A 12,333-nucleotide genomic window follows, 5' to 3' on the forward strand; every position below is an offset into this window, starting at 1 on the left:
CATGATCGACTTTGAAATTGTCCGCGATCGACCGTTTAGCTGCCACTGCCATAGAGTATTAGCATTGGTTCCCAACCCATCGTCGATGCCAAGGGTTAAAAATGTTCAATTGAAATTGACAACCAGATTTTTATATGATTTTATACATGTCATATTTTTCCTATTGTCTTAATTGTGTGTGTTTATATTTCATAAATATATATTTGGTAAGTGGGTCTCAATATTTTCTTTTTCATTTTGGTAGTCTGCACAACTAAAAAGGTTGAGAACCGCTGGAGTATAGTCTATAATATTAAATAAAAATGTGTGGATATATTTTGTGACCAATGTATTATATTTTTCTTCTTATCACTCGGTATAGGCAATTAATATACAGAACCGTGGTGTGGCTTATTATATATTTATATATAATATTATCTATATAATATACAGCTTATAGTTTATTGTATTTTGCAATCACGATTATTGATAAGTTTAATATCAATAACAACATCACCAATATTGTGAGACACGGTCTAGGTTTAAAACTTTTGAGTTCAATAATATTATTAGTATTGCTATCGATATTTGATAATATTAAATATTAATAATATGTTGTGTTACGGCAAATCGCAAGACAGTGAAAGGTAATAGTAATACGTTTTACTGCAGTAAATTTGTCAAGCGTGGTGTGTTATCGTCTTGTCACCTGCAAGTACAACCATAGAATACTAAGTATAGTATTATAGTATATAGTATATAGTATTATAGTATATAGTATAGTATAGTATTCTATGGTACAACTTTACTATACGATCCCAACGACGACGATGACGACGCTTATGACTTACGCAGACTAAAAAGCTTTTTTTCGGGTCTTACGTCGAATGGCACCACCCGACGACGTTTCAGTTGCGTGTATCTGCCTATTCTGCCTACGAACAGTACGAACGCGAACGCGGCCTACCGATATGGAGACAATCGCGCGCGTTTACGCTCCACTGTTTTCATTGGTGCTAAACGTGCCCTGGGATGAAATACTAAGCTGTCGTACGACATACCGACGCCGCGGCACCGTCACTTACGGCCCGCTGACCAGATCGGCGGGGCCCCGGAACGGTTGGGCACCACTGCGGCCTAGTGTCAGCCGTCTAACGAGCGTCCGATCCTCGACCTGTTCTCATCGTAATCTTCCACCGACAACGCCGAAGGCCACTAACCACAGCTCGTCAGTTCATTGAACATTCTTCTCCCGCACACACCGCGCAGCAGTCGAATCGAGTTCTCTCGCCGCTACAGTGTTAACCTCTCAAGTCTCAACAACTTCGTGATATGGATATGATACCTGATATACCGGTCAACAACTTGAGCCGAGCGAACGAATTCGGTTGGCGCATGCTTGCCGCTGAAACAATTTTCCATTCCCGCTCCGCAGCCAAGGTGAGTGAAAAACAATCGCCAGAACAGCACCTTTTTCCGAAGCTATTTTGCTTGCTCATTCCTAGGTGCTCCACTGTTCTGTAGCTCTGATCGTTGCTGGTTGAAGGTCCTCTCTGATTCCACACAAAGGTAGTGACCGACTGTTGGTTCTGATGGTCTTATTTTGTTTCTCTATACCTGGGTTTTTCTGTTGGGTCAATTAATTGGAGGATTGGGAGATCAATTGCCTGTTACATAGTCGCATACTCGCATTTACTCGTGCCCACATAATATATCTTTAGTAGTTTGAATAATAGTTAAATGGGTATAAAACAAACCATATCATTGTTTGTCTACCGTTGCAGTTTATTTTTTATAAAATCACTTCATCACAACGCATTCTCCTGCAGCATCTTGTGTTCCTAAGCAAAGTATGTAAATTACCTATACCTATATACCTTCTTAACAAATACAATTAAAACCGTTCTTCTTGATAGTAAATTGTCATCATAATTTTTACATTTTCCTATAGGTACTTACTATTGTATTTATATTTTATATACATAATTATCAATTATAATTAATTTTTATAGAATGAAGCATCAAGCGAGATCAGATTTGAAGTACCTGTGAACATTTGTGAAATCTTTATTCTTTCACCATCTATGTATTTGCGAACTCATAGCGGAGGATTCCTTTTGGGGTAAATAATGGATTTTTAATATTAAAAATAAGTGATTGAGAAGTTGTTACTTATGTGTAGCATAATCCATAAGTATAGTATTATAGACCTATTATTATTTTCTTCTTTTATTATTTAATTTTTTTATTTTAGAGGAACTGAACCTAAAAAATTTCCGATTACATTTCATTGCAACAACGTTGATCAAGACTCTGCTTCAGCTAATGTGAAATTGGGTGAACTCAACTATGAGGAAAATGCATCTACATCATTGAGATGTACCAATGAGGTAACTAAGGTATAAAATTGACTTTAATTTTTTTTTTTTAAATTAAACTTCTTTTGTAGGTATGGACAAACAGATTGATTGTGTTCGCAAAATATTCAGTATTATCCATTGTTATTTATGGAACATCAAAGGATCCTAATGCTAAGGTTTTACAAAAGAAAACTTTCTCAACTCTTCCACCTCTTGGCCCTAAGTTTATAGATGGCATTTATTCTTTTACTCTAAATTGAAGAATTGTATAACGTTCAAATGACTCCAAATTCTAACACTTATATAAATTAAATTACTTCTTAATTACAATACCATTACAGGTAAATTGAATTTTATAGTTTATATTTTGAATCATAAATTAATATTAGTGCTGAGAAGTTATTAAAATCAGTTGGTTTTTGATATCTACAGTTAATATTTATAAGTATTATAAAATTTAGTTTTGTATTTTCAGAGTTTTCTTTAAAAGTGTATTTGTATACATCTATTTCTGTCAAATATTATTGATAATTCAAATTAATAGCACTTTTTTTTCTTTATTTTCATAAAATGTTTTTTAATGATTTTTTTCATCTAATTTATTATTATAACTTTTTAGTATTTATCATTAACTCTTTGGGATCTGGAATGCTTATATGTTTATTATTTGAGTAATTAAAAAAAAATATTAACTTTCTATTTAATTAATATTTATATATATTATTATGTATTGTGTATTATTGGTGTTTTTGGTAAGCTCGACATTATATGAATATTATATTTTATTTAAACAAATTAAAATGTTTTATATACCTATAATAACAAAATTAAAATGTTTCATTATTTATTTGAATTATTTATATAATAAGTTATTTTTACTAAAAACAATAATGAGTAATCTTGGTTAAAATAATTAAGTTCTAAAACTTAAACTTTCTAGAATTTAATATATGATTTAAAATTGTCTTTTTAAATGTAGAACTCTGACTTAAATTGGAAAAATGTTATCTAAATCAAAAACTATTAATTGTAATATATTGTATTTCAATGTGTTACCGATGTCTGAATATTACTAAAAATAAAAGAATATTTTTTTCTAAAATGTATAACGTTATTCAAACATTTTTATTTACTATTAAACATTAATCTTTACCGTTTGACGCAGTATTTAGTGTTGGTAATATAAGTATACCACAAATTAAACGTTGTCAAATAAAAATAATTTATAAATGGTTGTAACTTTCAATGTGATTAAAACCAATATTTTTAACAGGTTATAATAAATTAATATAAAATTAGTAATTATTTTCTTAATCTTAATTTTCTATTTTTAATGTATTTAAATTTAAATCTCTGTTTCTTTCATTTTTAATACTCATTGTTTAAGATGACCCGCATGCTTTAATTTAGAATATTTTATAAATGACATCTGACACTTTTTTTTAAATGTAGTAGAATTAAAGTATTGCTTGGAAGGATTTGAAATGACTAAATGTACTTAACTACAGTTGATTAATTTTTATTTCATTTGTAATTAAAATATTATTAATTGATTTTCAAAAACTTTTTGTATATTTACTCAAATAAAAAAATTCTTAGAACTATAACAAGTGCACACAAATATGACATACTTGTAAATACATAATATACATGGTCTATTGTTCTACACATTCTACACACATGACTAAATGAGTAAATACCTCTTTAGTATTTGGTCTCTAGCATCTTTATCTTTTCTTGACATTTATATAATATAATATTGTACATCTTGTAATAATAGTTGCAATATGCATAATAATATGAACATAGAACAAAGAATATACATATTATTAAAGCTTGAGGAGCGTAGCTATGGAGCAGTAACATGTAGATTTGTTAGACTATTGCACATATTTATGTTACATTAAATTATTTTTTGTTTTTTATTATTAGTTTATCTAAGTAAAATTAGCTTAGTCAAACTAGTGCTTCTTAAATCTTCTAGGTGGATTCCTAAGATTATGTACTGAGTCAAGTGCAAGAATAAGTGAATTCGGATGTTTCGTAAGTCAAGAACTGAAACACCTGTCTGTAAGAGTATATGGCCCCATTGAATGGTAAACAGTTCTTAGACCCAAATAGAAGCTCTCTAGTCTTCTAGAGAGTAAAAAAAAATTACACTTAAAAATATCAGATAAATCATAATATTATAGGCCGTATAATTTAAAATATTATCATATATAGTTATCTTTAATTATCGATACAACTGTTTTGTATGTCAAAATGAATTATTTCGGTATTTCGATTATAGACATACTGAAAGCCACGTTTAGATGATGAAGAGGAGGTCCATGAATCTGGACAACAAACATTTTGTTTATAATGATCATCAAGCATTATTCATTATATACCTTATTATATTATGATATTTAAAAAGTGCAAGGCATATACGTACCCGCAAAGTATTTTCGTTGTAATATGATATAAAACAGAGGTCACTAAATTGTGGTCGGTGAACGAACTTTATCTGATTCGAAGAGAGAGACTTTATTTTTAATATTATTTTTAGATTTTGAGCGGAACGTTGAAAGGTGTTGATTTTATAATGATTTGTGTGTGTGTGTGTTTTTAAATTAATTTTTTTTTTATGTAGTTATTCATAATAAATTGGTATTCGAATTAATGCTTTGATTTTTAACTTTGAGGGTATAATGGTTCCTGGTAGAAAATGGGATCTAATAAGTACTACTGTGAGGTAAAAATGGAAAATTGTCAGTAGTTTTCAATAGTATCAAAATAGACGGTAAAAAAAACTTCTTCGTAAAACCACGACTTTGTGGATTTTGTTTTTCGTTGTAATTAAAAAAAAAAATAACAACTGTAGGTATATGCAATTTTCACTAAATGATGATTAAATTATTATCTTAAATACGCCATATTTTTATACATTATATATAATTCGACACATTACAAGCTACATCTATAAGGAATTAAAATTAAAATTTTGTTTAAATTTAATTGGAAAATTAAATATAATATTCCTAATAAGTATTAATGTAAATAAAAATTTTAAAAAGAAGAGCGTTAATTCTTAATAATTTTTTATGAGCGTCTGAAGTTAGAATTTTAATAAAATACGTTTAAATCACGAATATTATCATTTGATAATCTTATTTTAAGATAAGAATCCAAAATAATTTTTCTTTTTATATCTAAAATTTGACAATATAATACCTAAGTTCTATAGGTATGCATATGGATCTACCTTTGACATACAAAATTTACCAGAAAGCCAAGTTAATTTTTTAAAAGTACCTATAATTAATATATTATTTGTTCGATATTGGATATTCACCCGTATATTATATACTATAAATTATATAGGTACATACTACCTACATAATAGGAGATATAATAACACTCCTTGTTACGTCTATAGTTACGCGTTAGGTAATAGGTAGGTACGCCAAGACATGTCCAGTGTTATTGTTTTTGTATAAACATTATGAATTGCAAGGCGTGATTAAAACTACTTAAGTACCCATCAATAAAATATGATATTTTTGAGTTCTCAATGTCCAAAGATTTTTTGAACAAAAATTACACCTACCTACTTATGTTCTATTATATAGGAAAGGCATAGGTTTATATATAGTATATAGTAATATAAACCTACGTTCTTCACTTCTATAATGCTGTGGCCGTGTTATAGCCGTCCGCGCGTATTCAACGAAATGAAAAACTCGTTTTGACAGTTTGATTATATTGGTAGGCCCGGTGCAGGTGCGACGTCTTTATTATGAAACGCATATTATCGTGGGAAAAATCTTAAGATGTCAAATAGGTATAGAATTTATTTCGTATTATATTATATTGTTATTATTATTATTATTATTGCATTATATGTTTAGGTAAAATATATAACAGGTAGACAGATAGGATACCTGACAACTAGACGCCCAGTTCAATTAAAAAACAAAAAACATATTATGAGCGTGTTTTAAAATGTTCGTGTACCTAACAGGTATTATTCCATACATTAACCAATTTTGTTAAAGTAAATAAATAATTCCCGAAAGTATGGAACATCATCCATTAGTGGGGCACTCCTACGAAAATCTGAATTATGTTAGACAGATACCTAGGTAGGTATTATAATATGTCTACTCATATACAAAAATTTAGGCGTATACATGATACGGCGGTTAAGTTATTTTTTATGTTTTTATGTTTTATCTAGTGCGATCATAGTACTTTGATCAACACAAGGTAGTGCTTTTAACTCAATAAACATTTTTTGAGGGTGACAAAAAAATAAATCAAACACATTTCTGTATCTTAAGTGTTTAGTAGGGGTTTAGTAATACTGCTTCGAATAATATTTGAATTTATATTTAAATATTTACTCAAGTTCCTAACCTACCTGTAATATAGATAATATTATATTTTTAGTCATTACTTATTAGTAAATAGGCAGAAATAAAAAAAGAAATTATGGGTCTTATAAGGCACATCAAATCCAAGAATTCAAAAAATGCATTTGTCTAGACATATTAAATTGTAATTAGTATTCAGTCATAGTGTAATTATACAGAAATAAAAGACAAGAAAATACCAAATGAAATCAAATTAAGAGGATGCCAAACTGGCATTTGTTATTTCCGTTTTACAACTTACCAAGCGTACTGCAACATGGCAAATTTTACGTTTACAGTAATACATTTCCTCAGTAACTTCTAAAATAAAATAAAATGTATCTATCATAAATTTAATAGCAAGAATATTATCTAGGGCACTTTAGATAATATTTTTGATTTTATTATTTTTAAGTAAGTTATGACCATTTTAAATAAAAATAATTACCTAAATCATTTTTTTTTTTTTTTTTGATTAAACAAGTTGGCATAAACTGTGCTAACAACATACAATGGCCCTAACTACTATAACATCCGGTGTCCAATAATAAAGAATCAATAGTAAGATTCCTTTTTGGTAAAATATTTAGTTATTATTAAAAATAAATTAAAAGTTGCACAAAATTTGTGTACCTATCTATACTATATAGATTCTATATAGGTATATTTGACAATTGAATGAAATATAAAAAACACTCCTTTTAACTATTGGTAAGTAATGTTTTCACGTTATTAACTTTAAGCTTTTTATGTTGAATACATTGTTTGAGAACTATTAATTTATAAGTTATATAACTTAACGTTGTTAAAATTGAGTGAACTTAATATAATATTGTATTCATTTACATGTTCCCTTTAAAAATTATATCTATAGATCGGGGGTGATGGATCGAATTCTTTTTTGAGGGGGGAGTAGAGTAGGGATATTTTAAAGTAACATAACGTTTACTTAAAATCCAAGGGGGGGAGAGAAATTGCCACGTCAGTCTTATGAATCCGACCTTGTCGGAAATTTAGGTTTCAGACTGTTTTTTAACATAGAACAGACTTCTAAAATCCATGATATGTGTGATTGAAAAATTCAAAACTTTAAATTACACAACGCATTAATTATTAGTAGATATTATAATTTTATATATTTTATTGTTTTAGCTTGGTTGTCCAATAAACTAATATTCCGATTAAATACAATTTTATGAACTCTGTATTGTTAATACATAACTAATGTGAAAAAGAATTAAAAGGATTCGACAATATTTTAAAAAAAAAAAATGAACGTAGGTACGGTAGACTAATCAAAAAAGTTGAAAGGTATATTCCATATATATTATGGGAAATGTAGATATTAACTATTATCGCAGAGAAGAAAACATAAAAATGTGATAATTTGGTACATGAGACAAAATATATGATTATAATAAATTTGTATTTCTTTAAATTATAAATAGGCATATTTCTATCAAACCCAATATGGCAACATATTGTTTCTTTTGTTTAGTGTTCTGTAAATATAACAAATAGCCAATAGGTATTCTTTTGTATTGATTTTATTAAAACAAATCTAAATAAAACATGATATTATTTCGCCTTGTTGATCACACTTTAAAAAATGTTAATTTATTAATATTGATTGAGCTTGTTATTTTTTATACCTGTTATAGGTTTTTTAGTACGCACTTTGGGGCGCATGTAAACTCCACCGATTGCGGCCTTTTTAGACCTTTTTTTCATGTAAATTCCACCGGTATGTTTTTTCATAGCAGCATAAACTCAATTTTTCCAATTTTTTTTTCAATTAAGTAATAAATATATTTTAATAATAAATTCCAAATTAAAATAACAAATTGTATAAAAAATAAATATAAATGGCATTTTTAAGGTCATTTTTTGAGGACATTTTTGGCTAATTTTTAGAGCATATTTGTATGGTTTTGAGTACATTTAAATCCGGGCCCTAATTATAATATATCTATTGTATTTAAATACAATAATTTAAAAAAAAATCATATAAAAATCAAATAGAAATAATAGAAAAATATATCATTATTAACATTACGTAAGTAATACGTACCTACATAATTTATGACTTTATGTACAGATTTATTATTTATATATTTTATATTCAGATACTTATATCTTCTTTACACAATATTAAAATAAATAATATAATAATAATTGAATATCTAATAGAGCTTTTGTAAAGAGATGTATATTTGGATTTTTATATGGAATTTACGTGCTTTCAGGTCAAAACTACGTATTGGTGGAATATACATCATATAAATACAACCCTAAAATCGATTACCTGTAAATCGGCGGAGTTTACAATCGCCCGCACTTTGTTGGACAGATAATTAAATTAGTACGTAGCCTCTCTATGCATAAAAAAAAAAAAAATTGAATGTATTAAAATTTAAAACGTTAAATAAAATTCTGGATTTGTGTATTATTAGCAGGCGCATAACTATCGTATTATTTTTCACATTAAAAAAAAAAAAAAAATAAATAAAAATTGTTAGTAAGTAAAAATAATTTCAATCATCAATTTTATAATACATCGATTTAACAAATCTGTAGTTCAAACCTGTATAAATTATGATTACATAATACAAGGCTCAATATGAATAATAATCGAATTATATTATTTGCTTCCGTTTGCATTATTTTCGTAGTTCTTATATAATAACAATATAATATGTATTTAGATTTAGATGAGATAATATAATAATATATATACAATAATGTCTAAATATTCTCAAGGAATTTAAAAGATTAATGTTTTAAAAATCCACTAAAAACAATTGTAAATGTGTAACCTTTTATTTTATTTAATAATACAATATTTATTTTTACTCTCTATAGACTATACAATATAAAATATAAGTATATTAGACTCGTATTTATCTTATAAGTTTAAAAGCTCAATTTAATTCATTTATTTTTATACTATAGAATTAAAAAACGTGATAGAGGAAATGCCATTTAGTATGAAGGTGATAATCAAAATTTGATGGCTTATATAAGTAGGTAGATACATAATAAAATTAAATGTAGTCACATTATATTAGTTGCCTATTTTGATACGCTGACATGAAGCCAATATACAATGTTATAATTTAATGCATATGTATATGTAAAAAGAAAATGTTTATATAAATTACTTATGGTGGTATATAAAAATAATATACCTAAAAAATAATAATGTTTTCTGTTTATAATATTATATACTTTAAAGATATAACAGTATATTTAGTAGTATTTTTAGTACCTATTTAACAGTATATTAATAAAATTAAGATATTTAGATCTATTTGATTCTATTAAATATATTTTGTGTATAATCCAAATGATCATAGGCGAATCTAGGAATTCATAGCAGGGTGTGCCTTCACCTCAAAAAGACCCTCTGTAGTTCAAAATACCTCTCAGTTATCACACGTTTACAATATGTTTCCCATTTGAAATAACATTAGGTAATAATATTAAATAATATTATTAAGATTAATTTTTATTATCTAGTTTATATGCTATTTTTCATGCTGTAAAATACACATGTTATGTTTCAATTTAATAAACCATCACTATTGCAAAGTTCAATATATGTTACTCAATTATTTTTTTTGGACATATTTACAACCAACAATCAAATTGTTAATCAATTATGTTTAAAATTCTTGGAAGTTTAATATAACATCTTATTTTTATTATTAATAATAACAAAGAATTGTATGAAATATATAATATAACTGGTATCTAGTAATAGGTGACATGATATTATACTTAATAGGTACTTCTATGTTCAATGTTAATACGAAATACGAAATAAAGTATTTTTCATTTTGTCAATAACTATAAAAATGATAATTACTGGTAAAATTAAATTACATAAAACAACTATGATTATGGCTATAAATTACGACTATAGCCGTGCTATAAATAAACAGGCATGTTTTTTTCTTTTCTTGAAAATATTGCTGATCATTTATCAACTATTTTTATCACTATAATATTTATTGGCAATATTTGTACCCATAAAAATGTATTAAAATTAAAAACAAATTGTTTAATGTTTAGACTCATTACTCAATACCATTGTAACTGAAATGAGTATAATGGGCTCTACACAGGTTTTTAAGAGTCGCAGGGTGTGCACTGGCACACCAGGCACACCCTGTAGATTCGCCTATGCAAATGATAATGATATTTTATTTATTACATTATATATCAGTATATCACAAGATTATTACAGAAAAAGTAAGTAAAGTAAATTAATTTTATACATAATACATTATTTTTGGAATTTAACTCTTTTAATAAATATATAAAGCTCAGCAGAAAATTTATAGTTTTAAAACCATAACCATAAGTAAAACCTTCTCATAAAATGCATTCAAGTGCGTTAATATAAAGCCAGTTTATGAATTATTTAAATTCAAATATTTTTTAATGATCAATATCGTGTATGTAAATAAGTCTATGTTCTGGATAGCCTATATTAATTTACCATCAACTATAACAGTGCCTATTATACAGTTTGCATTAATTTTTATTACTTTATTACACTTGACTACGCCTTTACTTACAGTCGACAATCATTGATAGATATTAATTTGTCATTTCACACACGATACTTAATATTTTAACTTACCTAGATATATATACAGACTATACAGTTGTAGGTTTGAATGTACTAAACGTTTTATTGGTCTAAATATTAAGTAGGTAGTAAAACAATACCTAGATATACTAACAAGTAAATAAATAATTATAAAAATAAAATATCACATTTACTTTAACGTTTTATAGATGAGCTAATTAAAGATTCAATAATAAATATATATTTTATTGCACTATTATGATCAAATTTTTAACTTAGTGCCCAACCATATTTTATTATTTTTTGGTGGTTCCGGTAAAACTGACGTCCCACCTGACCACATTATATCGTGGCAAGACATGAAATCGACTCTCGGCAGGAATCAATAAAACTCACAATGTGACAAAAAACTAATGTAAGTAATTTATTTTTAATGCGTTTTTTAAGGCCCTAGTTTGAATGGGATTTCACCGAATACAGTGAACATTTTTTATTAGGGTATAAAATGTAAATCCGTTAGCCAGTATCGAATCTGACTGTACAGAAGGTTTTAAAACAACCTGTCGATTCCATAAATTTAAAATCGTAAGTTTAACGAAACCAAGAAATAATAAGGACTAGGGATGAGGGAAGATAATATAAGCTTCCCGAACAAAATTACAAACCGAAAATTCATCAATCGTTTTTAAATTTATTAGTATATAGATACAATCGATAATGTATATATTATACAGTTTTGTACGTAAGTATATTAGGTACTTTTAAGTGACAATTATTGAACATTTTAACACTTTGAAAAAGTTATTATCTCATATCTGGTAAAAAGAAGGAATGTTCTAAAAGAGGTACCTAACTGTTCCGCTGTACAATATTTGTCGATAGTGCGTACCTCGTAATTTGAGTTAGTAACCGTATAGGTAATGCATATGTGGAAAATGTATTCAATAAAAATCATTGTATACGATAATCGATTATGAGAAAAAATTGTAGTTTTTATCATTTA

The 12,333-nt window shown here is 27.1% G+C and overlaps 1 protein-coding gene across 1 annotated transcript; it reads left to right on the plus strand.

Annotated features, from left to right (window-relative positions):
- Positions 1 to 1,284: 1,284 nt before the first annotated feature.
- On the plus strand, positions 1,285 to 2,959 carry LOC107161522 (protein virilizer homolog). The gene is made up of 4 exons (XM_015507952.2): positions 1,285 to 1,419; positions 1,992 to 2,101; positions 2,234 to 2,369; positions 2,429 to 2,959. Exons 1-4 carry the CDS (start codon positions 1,312 to 1,314, stop codon positions 2,597 to 2,599), a joined length of 525 nt encoding a protein of 174 aa, XP_015363438.2. The 5' UTR covers positions 1,285 to 1,311; the 3' UTR covers positions 2,600 to 2,959.
- Positions 2,960 to 12,333: the final 9,374 nt, after the last annotated feature.

Source organism: Diuraphis noxia, unplaced genomic scaffold (assembly GCF_037042655.1).
Source record: "Diuraphis noxia isolate RWA-SAM2 unplaced genomic scaffold, SU_Dnox_SAM2 contig0001, whole genome shotgun sequence".
NCBI classification, from domain to species: domain Eukaryota; kingdom Metazoa; phylum Arthropoda; class Insecta; order Hemiptera; family Aphididae; genus Diuraphis; species Diuraphis noxia.